Source organism: Dendropsophus ebraccatus, chromosome 6, assembly GCF_027789765.1.
Source record: "Dendropsophus ebraccatus isolate aDenEbr1 chromosome 6, aDenEbr1.pat, whole genome shotgun sequence".
Taxonomy (NCBI): domain Eukaryota; kingdom Metazoa; phylum Chordata; class Amphibia; order Anura; family Hylidae; genus Dendropsophus; species Dendropsophus ebraccatus.
This window is the reverse complement of record NC_091459.1, coordinates 16,300,122-16,321,372: the sequence shown is the minus strand read 5'-3', so window position 1 is coordinate 16,321,372 and position 21,251 is coordinate 16,300,122. Positions and strand designations below refer to the sequence as shown.

Genomic DNA, 21,251 nt, shown 5'->3' with positions numbered 1-21,251 from the left:
TGTTGGAGATGGGTGAAACTGGAAGTGAATACTGGCAGCAGCATTTATTTTTATCTCAGAAAGTCCCTGTAACTGTGTACAGGAAATCCTCCAGAAACTTTATACATGTGTTAGATCAGCCAGCAATCCGTGGCTCCCATACATATTACACTGTCATCACAAATTTCATTCTATAAAAAGAAGGTGCACACCATCAACGAGAATGTATGCTTACCCCCCAAAAGAAGATGAAAGGCTTCATTTTAGTAACGTATTTTAATATTACATGATTTCACTTAAAACTGTAAATCATAATTTTCCACTTATTTAGGCTGCGTTCACACGTAACGGTTTCTCACTGCGGATCCCTGCCCTGTGGCAGCACGCCCCGTTAACCCCCCCCTGGCGGCCGGAGCGTATACTTCACCTGATTGGCTGAGCGGGACATGAAGACATGGGGAGCCCCAAAGCAAGCCGGAGCGTGGACCAGGTGAAGTATAGGCTACGGCGGCCGGGGGCTTAACGGGCTTAACCCAATCCTGTGGATAGGGGAAAAGTTAACTTTCCTCGAATCAAGTTCAGATATCAACTTACACAGAGTGAATAATACTACGGAATATAAAACATCTCTATTACAGCAACTGAAAAAGCCAACGTCCAGCACCCTAGCATGGTTATGAGATAAAGCTCCTGTAGGTCATGACCTTAGGCAGTAGTACCGACACAGCTGGTCTTGCGTCTTTTCTCTATTCCTCTGGGCCATACACAGCTTTGTTCTGCGCAGGTTCTCTGTCGGTGCCCCCACCTTTCACATTAGGCAGCACCGCCTCCACATAGAATCTTTCCAGCTTTGGTTCCGTTTCTTTCCAAAATTCTACGTCAAATTTCACAGGAACAACTGCAGTCTCTTTGTTAGTATGGACGACAAAGTCTGCCTCGCCTATACCAGTGACGGCCATCTGGCACTGTACCTGGGTATAGTAGGCATGCTGTGTCTTCAGAATATAGAAATCTCCATCCAAGGTTAAGCAGAAGTTACGGTCTTTGCAGGCTTCATGTACCGTGCGCTCTCTGTGCTTATACGGACACTTCACCTCTACAATGTTTAAGGTCTGCCCTGTGTGCACGTCCTTCACCAGCCCATCGGGACTTGCTGCCAACCAGTTTTTGGTCGGGTGAATGAATAAACCACATGGTTCCACCCGCACTTTTCTTCCTTTATTGCGTGATGCCAGCCTCTCATAGACAGCCACAGCCTTTTCCTCATTTCTTATACCCCAGTTCATGGCAGCAGTCTGTACGCTGGGTGCTGTACCCAGTATGGCTTTCAGATAGGACTGTGGAATATCATTGGTCTTTCGATTGGCAAATTTACTGTGAGCTACTTGATGCGCTAAAGAAGCAGTGATGCGGTTCTGACGCCAGTGATACCACTCCTGATTGTCTCTCTGCCCGAGGGTCTGCCGTTCGATTTTATCGACATCTTCTTTAGATAATTGTGCAGGTGTCCTTCCGTTCTGCCTTTTCGGGCTTTTGGGTTCCTTTAATGTTGGTGAATACTTCTTGTCCGTGGCGGCCGTTCTTGTAACATCTGAGGAGCCTTCTGCGCTTCTTGTTGTTGGATGAACACCTTGTCTGCTGACTCTCTCAGGTGGCTCACTGGCGCTGCGGGGCCCTTGGGGTTTTTCCGGCCCTTTACTCCCGTGAGGTGTTCTGGCTGATGCGCTACTTTCAGGCCTGTCTATAGCCGGCGAAGCGCTTCCTCTTGGCGCAGCCTTTTGTGGATGTTTTCCTTCAGGTGGCGGCATTGTAAATTTTAAAGAAGTTTAAAAACCTAAGGGAAAAAAATTAATCACGTTGATTGTTAAAATTGTGACAAGTGAATAAGGCCTAAAGTGTGGGCTTAGAAAATCCTATGCATGATCCTTCAGATGGTTCCATATTTTATGTAGAACAATTCTGACCATATATTGAGACTGAAAGGAGGAACTTTGAGGGAAACGTTAAAGAGGTACTCCAGCGAAAAAAACTTTTTCTTTCAAATCAACTGGTTTCAGAAAGTTATATCGATTTGTAATATACTTCTATTTAAAAAATCTCAAGTCTTTCATTACTTAACAACTGCTGTTTGTCCTGCAGGAAGTGGTGCATTCTTTCCAGTCTGACACAGTGCTCTCTGCTGCCGCCTCTGTCCATGTCAGGAACTGTGCAGAGCAGGAGAGGTTTTCTATGGGGATTTGCTGCTGCTCTGGACAGTTCCTGACATGGACAGAGGTGGCAGCAGAGAGTACTGTGTCATGCTGGAAAGAATACACCACTTCCTGACAGACATACAGCAGCTGATTAGTACTGGAAGACTTGAGATTTTTAAACAGAAGTAAATTACAAATTTATATAACGTTCTGAAACCAGTTAAAGGGGTATTCCACTCAAACAAAACTTTTGATATGTTGCTGCCCATGGTGAGACTAACAATTCCTTCCATACTTATAATCTATTCATTCTCCTTCCCCCAGTTCTCAGCTACTGCTGTCTGCTGGAGACACAAAAATCTGTGTGTGAGCTTTTCTCTCTTTCTCCCCTCCCCTCCCCCTCCCTTCTGAGACAGCTGATGTAAAAAAAAAATCCCCGACTGGCTTTCTCTGCAACAATGTAGCTTCTTTGTAATGCTGGGAGGATTAATCACAGGGAGTTCATCAGCAACTTGACCTCGGAATAACCCTCCCAGTATTACAAAGAAGCTACAATGTTGCAGAGAAAGCCTGCCAGGGATTTTTTTACATCAGCTGTCTCAGAAGGGAGGGGGGAGGAGGGGAGACAGAGAGAAAAGCTCAGACACAGATTTTTTTTTGTCTTCAGCAGAAAGTATAATCTTTGGTGCACTGGGGGCAGGACTACAGCCTTTGGTGCACTGGGGGCAGGACTACAGCCTTTGGGGCACTGGTCTGCCCACCCTCTTTATGAATATTTAAGTGGAGCTCTGCAGTGACTGGATATTCATTAAGAAGAGGGGGCAGACCAGTGCACCCAAGGCTTTAGTCTGCCCCTAGTGCACCAAAGGTTGTAGTCCCGCCCCAGTGCACAAAACCATCTTTCTTCTTCAAGAGTCCTCGGACCTATAGGGACATAGCATAATAGATTCTTCTAATCTGCTGTTAGTTTCCCTTCAAATGAGAAGTCCCGGAGAGGTTAAGCAGCACTGTGGTGGCACGGGAAGAGGTAAGTAGTGCTTGTTTAAAGGGAAACCTGCTGCCCCCTATATTGCCACGGTCACTGAGGAGGAAGATATGTGTCTTACCTTCCTCCTCGGCGCCAGTCTCCCACTGTGAGTTGGCGTAATCTTTGGCCAGGAGCAGTGCCCCGCCCCCACAGCGTCATCCAGCCCACCTGCTGCACTGATTATCAATGGACGGATGACACTGTGAGGGGCGGGGCAGTGATCCTAGACGAAGATTATGCCGACTAACAGCGCATACCATCCTCCTCCTCCTCATCCTGCTGCGTCTCTGATAACCGCACCGCTCTGTGTGAACGGGTCTGATGATCAGCAGTCACTGAGACTAGTGTTATGTGATCTATAGCTTCCATTATTCCTACCTGTCACTCACTGCCTGTAGATCACAAGAACAGACCCCCCCCCCCCTGGCAGGTGTGAGGAGGATAGAACCCCCCCACCACCACCACCACCACCAACCCAGCAGGTGTGAGGAGGACAGGACAGTACCCCCCCCCCCACCACCGGCAGGTGTGAGGAGGACAGACCCCCATGGCAGGTGTTAGGAGGACAGACCCCCCCCCCCCCCCCCCCGGCAGGTGTGAGGAGGACAGACCCCCCCATGGCAGGTGTTAGGAGGACAGACCCCCATGGCAGGTGTGAGGAGGACAGACCCCCGGCATCTTACCCAGGGCGTATTGACAGCTGCTGCTGCCCTAGGCACTAAACCTGAAGTGGTTTTGGCCACATGCATTTCTCTACATGTAGAAATATTGTCTGAATTGTGTTTTTCATGGTTTTTAACTGCTTAAAAAATAAACACATTTCCACATTGAATCAATGATTAGAGCCGTCTGCATATTGTCTGAGGGAATTCTCACCACAGGATTGGTAAATGGGTAGGTAATAGCTTCAGACATGAACAGTTTCACCAAAAAGACACCAGGTTTACTAGCAAGTCTGAATGGGAGGTGGGAGCCCCCCCAAAAAAAGTTGTTTCTTTCCCCCTGCTCTCTGGTGCTGCCCCATGCACCCGACCATGGGGGCCTAGTGGTAAATACAGCGCTGATCTTACCTGCAGTCACCGCTCGCTCCTCGGACACTTCTCACAGATCAGTTACTGAGTTTCGTTTCTTCCTCTTTGCTTCCCCTGTGTCATGTGTATCCATCCTCCTCCTCCTCCCCCGCCCCTTCTCTCTCAGCTAAAAGTAGAGGAGGACATGTCAGGACATACCCCGCACTGCCGGCTCTATGTCGGGGGTCACACACAGCACTGGGGGGCGCTATATGCTGTATCCGAAGCCTCAAATGTTTCCTATAAGGAAAGAAAAGGAAAAATACTGAGAAAGTTACATGGCTGTCAGGTACAACATGGTGTACATACTGTACATAAACATGGGGCATATACATAGTGTACATATACATGAGCCATATACATGCTGTACATAAACATGAGGCATATACATAGTGCACATATACATGTGGCATATACATAGTGCACATATACATGAGGCATATACATAGTGTACATATACATGTGGCATATACATAGTGTACATATACATGAGGCATATACATAGTGTACATATACATGTGGCATATACATAGTGCACATATACATGAGGCATATACATAGTGTACATATACATGTGGTATATACATAGTGTACATATACATAGTGTACATATACATGTGGCATATACATAGTGTACATATACATGTGGTATATACATAGTGTACATATACATGTAGCATATACATAGTGTACATATACATAGTGTACATATACATGTGGCATATACATAGTGTACATATACATGTGGTATATACATAGTGTACATATACATGTGGCATATACTTAGTGTACATATACATGTGGTATATACATAGTGTACATATACATGTGGCATATACTTAGTGTACATATACATGTGGCATATACTTAGTGTACATATACATGTGGCATATACTTGTGTACATATACATGTGGCATATACATATTGTACCACAGGAATGTATGAGGTGAGGTGTATTTTCTATTCTCATAGAAAATACAAGGCAATGGATCCACAGCAGATATCGCTGCAAATTCGTAACGTAAAATCCGCTGCGGATCCGGTACATGTGAAGGGAAACTATCAGCAGGTTAGAAGCATTTAACCTGCTCATATGTCCCTATAGTGCATGGGGCCTTGAGGATGAAGGTAAGTTTTCTTAGGGCCCTATTACATGGCCGATATTAGAAGCAAGTGAGCGCCGACCTGTCAGGTAAGCGCTCGCTTGCTCCTTGTTCTGTGCTCGCTGACGGCGCTATTACATGCATAGACAGAGCGAAGAGCAGTGCTGGGGACCCCAGGAAGCAGCGTGAGGGCCTCTCTCCCATAGGAGAGTGCGGCGGTCTGCTGCCACTGCTCCTATTACATGGAGCAATGGCCAGCAAAGTGTCGCTGTTGTTATCAGCAGAGGCGGTCTTGGCATTTCTGGGGCCCCAAGCGAATTTATGTCTGCCCCCCTCCCCTCCTCAACACGCACTCCACAACAATAGACCGCTGTGTGCTGCCCCCAGTAGTATATACCCCTTGTGCGCAGCCGCCAGTAGTATATACCCCTTGTGCGCAGCCGCCAGTAGTATATACCCCTTGTGTGCTTCCCCTCAGTAGTATATACCCCTTGTGTGCTTCCCCCAGTTATATATTGCCCCCCGTGTGCTCCCCCAAATGTATATAGACCCCCTGTGTGCTATAGATGCCTGTGTGTTCCCCTAGTTATATATAGCCCCCCCAAGTGCTCCCCCAAAAGTATATAGACCCCGTGTGTGCTATCCCAGTTGTATAGAAACCCCCTGTGTGCTGCCCCCAGTCGTATATACCCCGTGTGCTGCCCCCAGTTGCATTTACCCCCTGTGTGCTCCCCCACTAGTATATAGACCCCCTGTGTGCCCCCCACTTGGATATAGACCTCCTGTGTGCTCCCCCACTTGGATATAGACCCCTGTGTGCTCCTCCAGTAGTATATAAACCCCATGTGTGGTTCCCCCAGTAGTATATAGACTCCCTGTGTGCTCCACCAGTATTACATAGATCCCTGTGTGCTCCCCCAGTAGTATATAGACCACTGTGTGCTCCTCTAGCAGTATATAGACCCCCTTGTGTGCTGCCCCAGTTATATATAGACCCCCTGTGTTCTGCCCCAGTAGTATATAGACCCCCTGTGTGCCCCACCAGTAGTATATAGACCCTCTGTGTGTTCCCCCAGTATTATATAGACCCCCTGTGTGCCCCACCAGTAGTATATAGACCCCTGTGTGTTACCCCAGTAGTATATAGACCCCCTGTGTGCCCCAACAGTATTACATAGATCCCTGTGTGCTCCCCCAGTAGTATATAGACCACTGTGTGCTCCTCCAGCAATATATAGACCCCTTGTGTGCTGCCCCAGTTATATATAGACCCCCTGTGTGCTGCCCCAGTAGTATATAGACCCCCTGTGTGCCCCACCAGTAGTATATAGACCCTCTGTGTGTTCCCCCAGTAGTATATAGACCCCCTGTGTGCCCCACCAGTAGTATATAGACCCCTGTGTGCTACCCCAGTAGTATATAGACCCCCTGTGTGCCCCACCAGTAGTATATAGACCCCTGTGTGCTACCCCAGTAGTATATAGACCCCCTGTGTGCTACCCCAGTAGTATATAGATCCCCTGTGTGCTCCCCCAGTAGTATATAGCCCCCCTGTGTGCTCCCCCAGTTGTATATAGACCCCATTCTGCTACCCCAAGTAGTATATAGACCCCTCTGTGAAGCCCCAGTAGTCTAGAGCCCCCTTGTGTGCTCCCCCAGTTATATATAGCCCCCCTGTGTCTTCCCCCTTATATAGCCCCACTGTGTGCTCCCCCCATTTATATAGACCCCCGCTGTGCACTCCCCCAGTTACACAGGCCCCTGTGTGCTTACCCTCCCATATAGTATATAACACAATAAAACAAACACTTATACTCACCTGGGTCCGGGCGTCTCCTCTTCTCTTCACTCTTGTGGCCGCGCTCCCCTTGTCCTGGCGCCGATGCTCCAGTGATGTCACACTTCCTGCGGCCACAAGAGTGACTGACAGGAAGGGAGCCAATGGCTCCCGCCCTGTCAGTGCTGCTGCTGCATGTAACTGTGAGCGCTCATTACGAGTGCTCATAGTTCAGATCACAGCAGCGAGCGGGTCCCTGTCTAGCGGTCTTGAGCACAAGAGAAGAGTGGGGCGTGGGGGCTCCCCTGGACGTTGGGGGCCCCAAGCGTTTCTGTAATATTAGCTGTTTATCTTCTACACTTATTAGGGGTTATTCCACACAATCGCTGAATTACCATAGTAGATAAACTGCTCATATGACAGAAATGGCGGCCAGGGGCAGATCGGTGCACTACTGCCCTGTGCACCAACATGCCTAATTAGTGTAGAACACAGGCCTTCCAGCTGTTACAAAACTACAATTCCCATCATGCTAAAGCCTTGCTGTCCAGGCATGATGGGAATTGTAGTTTTGCAACAGCTAGAGGGCCTGAGTTTGACACCCCTTAGGGTGATGGTAAGTAGAAATGAAGGGACACAGTGCTCAAGTGCTTCTGTACCTATGTTCTAGCAATTGTGGGGTTCTCAGTGGTCACACTTACCTATCACAACTGACACATCTACTGCTGTATCAGTCATGTGGCAATTTAAGGGTAAATTCACACAGGCGGATCTGCAGCGGATTTAACGCTACGGCCCTGCCACAATCACTGATTGGCTGCCTGATTGGCTACTGATTGGCTGCGTGATTGGCTACTGATTGGCTGCGAGGGACCTCCGGGAGCCGGGAGCCGCAGATGACGCTGGATCGCGGTGCTGGTAATGTATCATCCCGGGCGGCGGGGGTTAATGCGGCCGGCACTTACATACTGGCAGCGGGATGACAAGCGGGATCCGCCCGTGTGAATATAGCCTTCAAGCATTTTTTATTGCTGCAAATCTCCCGTTTAGACAGAGTGATGTGTAAATGATAATTATTTTACAGATCTTGCAAATGATCAAATCAGGCGACGATCAGCTGATCATCGGCCCTTTTGCACAAGCTACTTATGGGGTGAATTAAACGATAATCAGATCTAAAGCTGCATTCACACATTCACGGTAGGTTCACACGTACCGGATCCACAGCGGGGGTTAAAGGGGCCGGGTCCCATACAGGCAGCGGATTCGCTGTGTGTATGGGACCCACTCAGCTTCACACTACAGGATCCGCAGAGGATTTCGCTGAAAATCGCAGCATGAAATCCGCTGCGGATCCAGTACGTGTGAAGCTACCCTCACTGTTTTTCCTGGTCTGTGAATGTAGTCTTCTAGCTACCTCTGTGATCCGTGAAAAATCGTCCGTGTTTACATCCGTTTTTCATCCACGTTTTTTCACGTATCTGTTGAAAGCATTTTAAATTACACTGATTACATCACATTTGTGAAAAAAAAACAACACATATCTGATAGATTTCTATGGGGAATCTGTGCCGTGCTTTTGTTCCAAATTATGACATGTCCTATTTTTAAACGGAACGGATTGGACATCCGTGAAAAGCCCAATACAAAGCAATGGCCTATAAATTTGTCCGTGCACATCGTCAACTTGATGGAACGTGTGAATGCAGCCTTAGGGGCTTAAAACGAATGCACTATTTGCTAAGAGATTTTTTTTTTTTTTACCACCTTGTTAGTACCAGCGCAGAGATCCTGGTGGCACAGGAAGACACTGGGGAGGGAGCATGGTCAGGTCGGCCCGGCATCACTAAAGTAGCAATTCGCTGTCGGCAGCCAATGATATTTACACTAATTTGCCTGATCTGGCCTGATCTGTGTAATAAGGCCCTTATGCTGTACAGATCACTTTACAGCAGCCTCCTCTTATCACCACACAGAACAGGAAGTCTCAGCTTTGTTTTAGTTTTAGAGGTGGAAAGGAAAACAAGATTTCTAGATTCAGGGGTGTCAAACTCAGGCCCTCCAGCTGTAGCTGCGGCTGTCCAGGCATGATGGGAACTGTAGTTTTGCAACAGCTGGAGAACCTGAGTTTGACACCTGTGACATAGATCCTAAATCATAAATGGAAAAATTTAAATCCATGTGTACCATAAAGCTTAATTCAAACAATATTTTATTTATTGATGACACATTATGTAATGTTCAAGAGTGTTTTTATTAAAAAAAACACAAAAAAACAGTTTTATTAAGAAACTAAACATAAGAACAAGGGGACACAATCTGAGGTTAGTTGGGGAAAAGATCAGAAGCAACAAGAGAAAATATTATTTTACTGAAGTAGTAGTAAATGCTTGGAACAAACTTCCAGCTGATCGGGTTGGCAGGTCCACAGTAATTGAATTTGAAGGGGTGTCATTCTTAAAGTGTCACTGTCATTATAAAAAAAAAATCTTTTAACATACCTAAGAGACATGTCAAAAGTTTTGATCAGTCTGGGTCTGAGTGTTCACACCTATACCGATTGAGAGAGCAAGCGGGGAGAAGACCGTGCTTCAGCGCATCCACTCTGCTCGGAATTAAAAGAGACTTTTAATGGGTTCCTATGGAGGCCGATTTGAAAGAATTTTTTTTTTCTTGTAAACAACACCTTTAAACACACAAGGAATAAATATATTCTAAGCTAAAAACAAAAACAAAAAAAAAACATAGCAGGCTAGATGGACTAGGTGATCTTTTTCTGCTCTCAATATTCTATATTGACATATTCTATAATTTAAAAAAAAAATGCAAATAAATATTTGAATTAAACAAACCCTCCCCCAAAAAATAAACTGATATGCTGTGTCATCCCTGGTGAAGAGCCTGAAGCAAACGTGCAGCACTTCTCTTTCTTCTGATGTTTTTCGAGCCATATGCCATCCCCACCTAGTGTAGTTCAGCCCACAGCTAAATATCACGTCATAGCCGAGTGAGGGTTAGGCAGAGTGCCCACCACGTACAGCACCATAGGGGGAAACGATACAATTCTTCATGTATCTACAGCCAGCACATCGCTATGAATAATTTAGTACTTGTTTATTCCTCTTTTTTAAAAAAAATATTTGTTTATTTTTATTTTCAAATTTTTTTTTTACAAAAACATGAGATAATAGAAAGGGCAAGAATCAAAACTCACCCATTGGTCAGAAGAAGAGTACACAAACTCAGTGATATAAAGACGGTATATGAGTACTCCAAGAGCGGAATATTTTTTTCCCCAATAAGATAAAGACAAGAGATATATAGACCAACATTCCAAACATTTGGATCAGGCAACAACAATAACACCCCTCCCCCCTCCCCCCTGCCCTTGGCCGTAGGATACATTAGTAGCTGCACGTTATAGAAAGTACCATAAACTGGAAGCACTGCCAAGACTTATCATGGGACTCTTAGTCTCCCCAAAGTACCTGCTACATCTTTCTTACGGTACCACAGAGTGTCCTTAAACGGAAGCATTAACTGTGATATCTCAGATGAGGAAAGGAAGCTACAAATAAAAGTCTTCCATTTCTTAAAGAACCCAGGTGTCGTTTTTTCTTTATTTCGTAAGACTTCTAACTGGTCCATCTGCATGTATCTCTTTACTTGAGTCCTCAGGGGTGGGCATATATGGGACCAGCCAGTGCGACAGAAGACATCGCTTGGCCACTAGAATAAAGGTGTGGGTGAGTAATGTCAGTGTGTCATCAGCGTGTGGGATATGAAACATGAGCAGAAGAGGGTCTAGAGATAGGGTAATTTTCAATTTCTGGGACAGAAGTTCCTTTAGTCGTACCCAGAAGTGCCTTACCAAAGGGCATGAGACCAGGCCATGGACCAGATCTGTAGCTCTCGCATTGCAGTTGGGACAGGCCTCGAGTCGCTCAGGGTGTTCAGGAGTTTTAGGTACAGTAAATCCATAGATGGCGTTGTGCATAAATTTAAATAGCGTTTCACGCCATATCTCGTTGATAACTGCTTTACGCACGGGGGACCAACCATCTAAGATCGGTTTTGTTAGATCTGTTCGACCAAAATGTGTCTCCCAATGATGAAAAATATTCTGCTCTATGCTTCTCGAGGCCTGTCTCCGCATCGCCCAGGACAAATAAGAAAGGGAGTGAATTGGCGAATCCACCTTGAGGACGTCATCTAGAAATGACGTGTGATATAGTGAGGTTAGATCCCGCAATCTAGGTTTCAGAAAGGCCATTAGTTGGTTGTACACTAGGAAGTGTCCCGCATCAAGACCATATGTGGTAAGTATCTCTTCAAAAGTATCTGGAAAATTAAGCCCCCCTCTGATGTAGATGTAGCTGTAGCTTTTTCATTGCGATACGAGGGCGCTTACCCCCCCCATATGAACCGCAAGAAAGCAGAGGTGAGTTTTCGAACATCGGCATGTTTCAGAAGGACAGGAACCATCAGATACCGGGGTGTCTAGCATTTGAGGGGTGAGTCTAGATGAACTAGCACGCAGTACTAATAGCGCACTCTTAGAAATGTTCACTCGAAATCCCGAACGAAGGCCAAAATCAAGCAAACACTCAAAGACCACGGGCAAGTCCCTAATCGGATTGTCTAGGAAGACCAAAAGGTTGTCCGCAAAAAGTGCTACCTTTACAGAGATGCCCCCTACCTCGATCCCGTCCACTGGCAGCTGTTGGGCCAGAACTCTAGAAAGAGGCTCAATGGCTATATTGAACAGCAGGGGAGATAGTGGGCATACCTGACAAGTACCCTTTTCTGGAGAGAAGGGGGGCGATAACAATCCAGGGGTGCCTAATCTTGCTTGTGGGGAAGCATACAGGAAATGTAGATATAACATAAATGACCCATCAGAACCCATGGCGCCCATGACCCCCCACACCCACTCCCACCGCACATTGTCAAACGCATTCTCCGTGTCGATCGACAAGATAGCAGGGGAGGGGTGTAGGTCAGGTCGCAAGTGGACCTCGTCCAAGACACTGATGACTTTGCGGAGGTTGGTCACTGCCGAGCGCCCCTGGACAAAGCCCACTTGATTTGAGGAAATCAAGCTAGGTAGCACAACCGCCAATCTATCCACCATGATTTTAGATATAACTTTAAGGTCTAGATGTAGATGTGTCTCTTGCAGAAACACCACATCGGGAGCGAGTTTCTTCAGGTGGCGCGGCACCATATGCCTCTTGTGAGGGGATCTGAGCCCATTTACATTCTAGGAAATAATACGGACCATATTGTGAAAGCAAAGGAAAATCTAGCTACAGCTACCAATGTATTCCATCCAAAGGCCGAGAGCAACCCCACCCGCCCCAAACCTCCCCCAAGAACACTGAATCCAAACAAAACTTGACCAAAAATACAACGTGACCTACTCTAGCAGAGCGGAGAGAAGCGGTCCCTCTGACTGGCAAGGACCAAGTGACTTCACTTTTTTCCATGTGTGGAAAACCAGAGACATATGCATAATATGAAACATCCCCTTCCATCCCCCTATACCCCATGTAATATATAACTTAACAGAGGGGAATTGGTAACCAGTAAAGTAACCAGAGAAAGTAACTTGGAGGAGAGATTAGATAGATCAAGATGAAGATGGAAGGAAAGGGAGACTGTGGAGACCAGAGAATAAGAGAAAAGCAGTCATAGATTGCAGAGAAGGGAGCAGCCCCCCACAGAATGGGGAGAGGAGACCCATAAGGGGAAGAAATACCTCCTACTTAGTACGCTAACAGTGACCAGTAGAGCCAAATGTACTTATATAGCCTAGCAAAATGGGGAATACAGCAATGGGCACATGGCTATTTGTTCACTCAAACGCCCCCATCATCCATTTTAGATACCCCAAGTCCCGAACATACGGGGTCCGCTAGAGTCAGGTAGGTTCCACGGATGGTCTCCGGAGCCTCTGCTCCTAGGGGGAGGCTTTACAATGTCGGTGAAACATGGGGTCCGAAGAAGAGGTTCCCACATCAAGTTGAGGCGGTGGACGCTTCCTGACAGGCGAGGACGCTGGACGCCCAGGCTGGTTGGATAACACCCATGACTTGTCTTTGCTTAGATACTCCGTAAGGGAAGCAGAAGCCTCGTCCACACTTGTAAAGGTAGAAAACGAGCCATCCTGGTGGAACACTTTCAGTGTGGCAGGATATATCAAAGCAAAGCGCACCTGCTGTTGGTAGAGGGCCGTGCAAATCGGCGAAAACAGCCTGCGCCGTCTGGTGACTTCGGCGGAGAAATCTCCAAAGATCAGAAGCCTATGGCCATCCAGCTCCAGGGGTTCCCGTCTATTCCTGAAGGCTTTCCGGATGGCTACTTTATCAGTAAAATCCAGGTATTTTACAATGCTCAGTCTGGGCCGTTCCTTTTGCTGCAAACCTGGAGGGATGCCTTTATTGGGACCAGAGCGCATATTTGGCCCTAACCTGTGAGCCTTCTCCACTTTACATGGATGCTGTATCCCCAGCATAGTAGGTAAAGTAACCTCACACAAGTGTAGCAAGTCAGATTGCTTGTAAGATTCTGGGACCCCCACAATACGAAGGTTATTCCTCCTTGATCTGTTCTCCAAGTCTTCTACCTTGTCCCACAATCTCTTATTTTCATGCTCAATGGCCTCAATCCTTGATTGAGGAAGTCGTTTTTTCCTCTTTGGTATCATCACTGATTTTGCAAGGCCGGGACTGCAATAGGACTTTTTCTCAAAGTAAGGTAGAATGTTACCAGTGAAGAAGGTTTCTAGTTTGGCCTCTGTCTCTTCCCAAACACTATAGTCAAAATGCACCGGCAGAATAGCCGTCTCCTTATGTGTATGGACAAGTAGCTCTGCGTGTGACGTGTTAGTGATCGCCATATGGCACTGAATTTCGGTGTAGTAGGCATGGTCCATTCGCAGGGTATAAGATGTGCCGTCCCATCTCAAGCAGAAGGAGCGATGTGTGCATGCCTGTCTCAGTGTACTATCAGGATACTTGTGCAGACACTTCACCAGCAGCGGCCAGCTCGTTTTATCCTCCCTGTTTGTCACCCATCGGCAATAACTTACCAGCCAAGACTTTTCAAGATGGCGGAGAACGTCGTATCTTTCTACCTGTAGTTTGTGATTCAGCTCTTTGTACTTTTCAATGGCTTCTTCCTCCATACAATGAATCCAGCTTTGTCTTGTCCTCAGTTTCCTAACTCCCGAGCTCAGCAGAGTATTTACCTGGGATACCGGCATATGCTCATTTGTATTTTTGGCAAAGCGACTGTGAATTATGTCGTGCACAGAGGAAGCCATTATGCATTTCTTACACCGGCGCATCAATGTCCGTCGTTTCGGTTTATACTGATAATGTGTTATGCGATTGAACGGGTTACATATTCTCCAGACGCTGTTGAATGCAAAGGACCTCTTCACAAAAGGCTTTCTTGTTGCAGTTTTCTTCTTGAAACTACTTTCCAGATCCATCATAGCATGATCTTCTCTGTCAAGACGTAGAGACGGCTTCTGGACGAGTTTAGGAGAACATTTGTTTATGGACATCGACGATGGACGTGTCTGGCGTTCTTCATAGGATTTGTCAAACTTTTTAACTCTTATTGGTGGAGGAGAACTTGTTGGAAACAGAAGCTGGTCGAGATTAATTTCAATGGGTGTTGTTTGTCCAGTCAATGGTTGCCCATCGATAATGTAATATCTGAACGATTTCCTTTTAGAATTTACAAAGGGATTGCACTCGGAACGATTGTGGGTTTTACGTCGGTTCTTGATGGCGGGTTTTGGCGTGGATGGTAAGGCAGCGGGTATAATCCTAGCTATTGGATGAGGCTGGATGTTGGTAGGACTGGATATGAATGATGTGGTGGGCTTGAAATGTGGGGGCACGGTAGCTTTGTTCTGTTTCTTGGTTTTATTTTTGCTTTGCTGTTGAGAGTTCTTTGAACTTGCCTTAACATTCTTTTTGTTCTTGTGTTTTTTTGTGGCTGGATCAGAACCGCCGTTGACATTTGGATTTGTTTTGCTCTGATTTTTTGGAGTTTTTGGAGCACTATTATCCAGAATAGGTTGATCTCCGGCCTTCGTTGTAAGTGTTTTATTGCTTTTGCAGTGGAGTGTTGTTGCAGAACCCAAACCTTGCATATGGTGATTTGCATTCTCAGTAACCTTAGGAGCCGCGTTGCTTTCAGTTATTGAAGCCGTATTACTCTGAACAGTTTGATCTGCATTCTTAACATGGGGACTCTTATTATGATCAGTCCTTGGAGCTGGAGAAGCTCCATTACACTCTACGGATTGATTTGGGCTCTTTGTATTAACAGATTTGGTCACTGGGATTGGTATAAAGTTGCTATAAACTCTATTTAAAGTGAAAACGTTGGTAGCCAGGTACATTGGTGAAATACTGCAGTACAAGTTGCCTGTGGACGTGCAATAGACGTGTCCTGTTGCTGGACATTGTAGATACCTTCTGTTTGGGTTCTGGGAATCTGTTGGCACTGGCAGAAACAGCCACGATTTATCCAAAATAGGAAACACTGGAGCTTCTTCACCATTCATGATCAATGGAATATGAGGTTTTTATATCCAGCAATGAAATAAAGTATATATGACTGTAGTGACTGCCTGGATATAAGCAGATGTGCTGCTCAGTTAAGGCTGAAAGCAGAGATGGTATACGATGCAAGTAACTCTGAAAGATAATAAATGTTATATATAATATTACATTATAAGAGGTCATTTCTACCATATACTATAACAATAAACACAAATATACAATATGCCTATTGCAGACATCCGAACGTGTTTGTGTTACTGATGCATCTCAATGGGCCTGACTTGTGGTAGTCACCAATTTTAAATATTTATATAGTCCAACATTCTTATGAGGACTCGTCCTCATGGATTGGAGGAAAAAAACTCCATCATTTTTGGTTTTTATTTTTAGGGAGTTTCCTGTGCAGTAGAAATAACATGTTAATTTAGTTTTTGTTATGTTTTTGTATTTTATTTTTTTATATAAAGGGGGGCTCCAGCGTTTTTTTTCTTCCAAATCAACTGGATTCACAAAGTAATATGGATTTGTAAATTACTTCTATTTAAAAATCTCCCGTCTTTCAGTAGTTATCAGCTGCTGTATGTTCTGCAGGAAGTGGTAGATTCTTTGCATTCTGACACAATTCTCTCTGCTGCCACCTCTGTTTGAAACAGGAACTGTCCAGATCAGTAGCAAATCCCCATAGAAAACTTCTCTTGCTCCAGACGGTTCCTGGCATGGACAGAGGTGGCAGCAGAGAGCACTGTGTCTGAATGTAAATAAAACAACACTTCCTGCAGGACATACATCAGCTAATAAGTATGGGAAGACTTGAGATTTTTAACCCTTTAAGGACATGGCCCATTTTCGTTTTTACGTTTTCGGTTTTTCCTCCTTGTGTTTAAAAGGTCATAGCACTTGCATTTTTCCACCTAGAAACCCACATGACCCCTTATTTCTTGCGTCACTAATTGTACTTTGCAATTAAAGGCTGAATTTTTGCATAAAGTACACTGCGAAACCAGAAAAAAATTCAAAGTGTGGTGAAATTGAAAAAAAAAACGCATTTCTTTTATTTGGGGGAAATGTGTTTTTACGCCATTCGCCCTGGGGTAAAACTGACTTGTTATGCATGTTCCTCAAGTCGTTACGATTAAAACGATATGTAACATGTATAACTTATATTGTATCTGATGGCCTGTAAAAAATTCAAACCGTTGTTAACCAATATACATTCCTTAAAATCGCTCCATTCCCACGCTTATAGCGCTTTTATCCTTTGGTCTATGGGGCTGTGCGAGGTGTCATTTTTTGCGCCATGATGTGATCTTTCTATCGGTACCTTGATTGCGCATATACGACTTTTTGATCGCTTTTTATTACATTTTATCTGGATTTGATGCGACCAAAAATGCGCAATTTTGCACTTTGGGATTTTTTTGCGCTGACGCCGTTTACCGTACGAGATCAGGAATGTGATTAATTAATAGTTCGGGCGATTACGCACGCGGCGATACCAAACATGTTTATTTATTTATTTATTTGTTTACTTTTATTTAAAACCTGGGGAAAGGGGGGTGATTCAGACTTTTATTAGGGGAGGGGGATTTTTACTATTAACAACACGTTTTTTTTTTTTTTACACATATACTAGAAGCCCCCCTGGGGGACTTCTAGTATATACACTTTGATCTCTCATAGAGATCTCTGCAGCATAGATATGCTGCAGAGATCCATGAGATCGGCACTCGTTTGCTTTCGGCTGCTGCAGCCGGAAACAAACGTGTGCCGAGCCGAGGACGGCGCCATCTTGGACGCGTCCCCGGCCGGCATCAGCAACGGAGATCGCTCCTCCGGGACAAGGTCCCGGAGGAGCGATCTCCCCCACTAGACACCAGGGAAACGTTGCCTCCGGTAATCGGAGGCAGCTGTCAACTTTGACAGCTGCCTCCGATTAGCTAATTAGCGGGCACGGCGATCGGACCGTGCCCGCTAATAGCGGCGGTCCCGGGCTACACGCGGCACCCGGGACCGCGGCGCTTCAAAGCGGGGCCGCCGCGCGGCCCCGCTTTGAAGTGCTAATGAGGACATAGGACGTACCGGTACGTCCTATGTCCTTAAGAGGTTAAATAGAAGTAAACTAAAAATCTATGTAACTTTCTGAAACCAGTTGATTTGAAAGAAAAGGATTTTCGCAGGAGTACCCCTTTATTGACAGAGGAGGACTCCCTTAATCCAACTACATGTGGTGGTTGTCGGCTGTAGTTACCAGCCATCATCTGTCTGAGTATATAGCAGGTTCAGCTTCAGACCCCGCACATTAGTCCCATGTCCCCCTCTAGGATCTTTGGGTATTACATGTCTCTGGGACTAAGGCAACAGGGGAAAGACATATACATAATGCATCTAACATATCTAGATATTTACTCCTCATGTGCACAATGTAAAACCAACTACATTTAGGCTATATTCACACTACGTATATTTCCGGCCGTAATTTGTACGCAGCCGGACATGTGCGGCTGAAACTACGGCCGTGGGAAAAATAGACATGCAGCCGGATTGCGAACATGCGGGCGAACCGCGAACATACGCCCGTAGTACAGTTATGCTTCCCTAGCTTGTTTCGAAGCGATCTGAAGCAGGTCATTTACTTGGAAATCTTCGCCCAGCCCAATAATACACACAGAACCTTTTGGATCTAAAAATCAAGTTCAATTTGTCTGAAATAAGTACTCCGTACGGGACCGCATGGAAATCCACGGCCGTGAGTTGGAACAGTTCCGGCCTCAAACAACGGTCTTGTTCATTTTTCAGGGCGCCGTATACGATCTGGCCGTAAGCTCATACGTAGTGTGCATTGTGCGGGCGTATATCGTATACTTTCAAGCGAACGCATCAACCTCAAAACTACGGGCGTATATTCGCGGTTCGCACTATGGCCGGAAATATACGTAGTGTGAACATAGCCCTATATTGTGTTGGAGAAACTACTTTATGTAATGTAGCATGGGGTTGTTCTATAATTCTTTCTATTTGATACTGATATCAGAGGTAATGGAATCTTTTATTTATCTGTCTCCACCTTGAGTTTTGTTCTCTGGCATTGAAAGGAAACAACACCCATCCTGCCTTGTAAGTTTGCTTAAAAAACAAATCCTATGTTACTGTTTTTGTCTCAGCATAATAAGGTACTTAATAAGGTCTAAAGGGTCCTATTATACAGGATGATTTAAAATTGTGATATAGCAGTACGGCTGGATGAACATCATTGGATTTCAATTGGAATGCAGGCAAATTCGGGTGTGCCCGCAATCCAATTAGCCATAACCCACAATGTAATGTATGGCCAGGAGCCGTATTTATACTGTGAGTACAGGCTATCCTGTACTGCTGCTGTTCACCGAATAGCGGCCGCACACAATATGGACATATACATACACTACACCATGATTCCATACACACTAATGCGATTCCACGCTGTCAATAAACAACTGCCATTGTTCATTGTAAAAATACACTGTGTGAACGTGGCCTTAATCTACATTGGAGGTCTTTTTCTATCCTATCTCCCCTTTACCCCATTCCACTAGTGGTCCTTATTATTCTCTTCTTACTCCTTTGTCTATAACTCATATTGGTGATTTAGCTAAACCATTCCATGGGCTTTATGGGAACAATGTTTTCTGCCATCATTTCTGTACGATTAGAGAAAAGTCTATTCCTATAACCCAGCATTACATTCCTGCTATCACGCTGCACTACACGTCCCATATCACCCTACCTGTGCAGATTTGCCTTCCGTCTCTCCTTTCCTTGCATGCGTCCTGCTGCTGTCAGCTCGGCAGAGTATTACCATCCTGTGGTTACGTCACTCTGTGTGGTTGTTCCTGTGAGTTTCGTTTCTCTCTGATAACTTGTTTTTTTCTCCTGACCTCTAGTGGAGATGTAGTAATAGAACACTCTACGTCAGGGGTGTCAAACTCAAATACACAGTGGGCCAAAATGAAAAAATTGGACAAAGTCGCGGGCCGACTTTAAGAATTATTGAAGCGTGAATGCCGCGGTGTTGACGCTGTCAGAGCAGTGTGCGTTGTTCCTGGCACTGTCAGTGGTGTGCGTCTCCCAGCCCCGTGCACTATAATAAATCACATGATAAATTGCTATATGATTAAACTTAAACCCATATAATAGCCAATCTCCCAAAAATTGCCCCACATATTAGCCAGCCCTCCCCAGTAGTCTCATATAGTAGCCAGCCCTCCCCCATAGTCTCCTTATATAGTAGCCAGCCCTCCCCCATAGTCTCCTTATATAGTAGCCAGCCCTCCCCCATAATCTCATATAGTAGCCAGCCCTCCCCCATAGTCTCCTTATATAGTAGCCAGCCCTCCCCCATAGTCTCTTATATAGTAGCCAGCCCTCCCCAATAGTCTTATATAGTAGCCAGCCCTCCCCAATAGTCTTATATAGTAGCCAGCCCTCCCCCATAATCTCATATAGTAGCCAGCCCTCCCCTGTATTCTCATATAGTAGCCAGCCCTCCCAAATAGTCTCTTATATAGTAGCCAGCCCTCCCCAATAGTCTCATATAGTAGCCAGCCCTTCCCAATAGTCTCATATAGTAGCCAGCCCTCCCCATAGTCTCTTATATAGTAGCCAGCCCTCCCCATAGTCTCTTATATAGTAGCCAGCCCTCCCCCATAGTCTCTTATATAATAGCCAGCCCTCCCCCATAGTCTCTTATATAGTAGCCAGCCCTCCCCCATAGTCTCTTATATAGTAGCCAGCCCTCCCCCATAGTCTCTTATATAATAGCCAGCCCTCCCCCATAGTCTCTTATATAATAGCCAGCCCTCCCCCATAGTCTCTTATATAGTAGCCAGCCCTCCCCCATAGTCTCCTATATAGTAGCCAGCCCTCCCAATAGTGTCCTATATAGTAGCCAGCCCTCCCCATAATCTCTTATATAGTAGCCAGCCCTCCCCCATAGTCTCCTATATAGTAGCCAGCCCTCCCCCATAGTCTCTTATACAGTAGCCATGGCAGGCCAGATGCAATTAAAACTCTGTATTGCCTGGCGGGCCAAAAATAATGGCACCATAAGCCAGATTTGGCCCGCGGGCCACAGTTTGACATGACTGCTCTACGTGCTTTATAAAGCTATCAACTGCGGGAGCATATAAAGTGCACAATAAAAACTGGAATATTATAAGAGCTGGCACCAAGAAACCAGGATTCTGAATGAGTTCTCTACAAACACAGTGCAGCTATGTATACTCTGATATATAGAGACTTATAGATACAGATAAACATGTTCAGAAGAGCAGAACACGTACTTGGTGTTCTTGGTCTCTGGACTTTAGCTATTGTGACCCTAGTAATATAAAGGACTGCTTTATGAAGTGGTAACCTTTAGCCAACAGTATTGTCCGCTTTGTAGGCTGATTGATATTTAAAGGGGTTGTCCAGCAAAACTCTTTTTCTTTCCATTCAACTGGTTTGAGAAAGTTATATATATTTGCAATTTACTTCTAT

The 21,251-nt window shown here is 45.5% G+C and overlaps 1 protein-coding gene across 1 annotated transcript; it reads right to left on the bottom strand.

Moving 5' to 3' along the window:
• Positions 1–10,542: 10,542 nt before the first annotated feature.
• Positions 10,543–19,578, bottom strand: LOC138795466 (uncharacterized). Its single transcript, XM_069974556.1, has 2 exons — positions 19,498–19,578; positions 10,543–15,869 (listed from the first exon to the last, which is right to left on the bottom strand). The coding sequence occupies exon 2, from the start codon at positions 15,734–15,736 to the stop codon at positions 13,112–13,114; it is 2,625 nt and encodes an 874-aa protein (XP_069830657.1). The 5' UTR covers positions 15,737–15,869; positions 19,498–19,578; the 3' UTR covers positions 10,543–13,111.
• Positions 19,579–21,251: the final 1,673 nt, after the last annotated feature.

Coding starts and splice junctions, on each gene's coding strand:
- LOC138795466 (XM_069974556.1), bottom strand. CDS start 15,736: ATGAATGGTGAAGAAGCTCCAGTGTTTCCTATTTTGGATAAATCGTGG.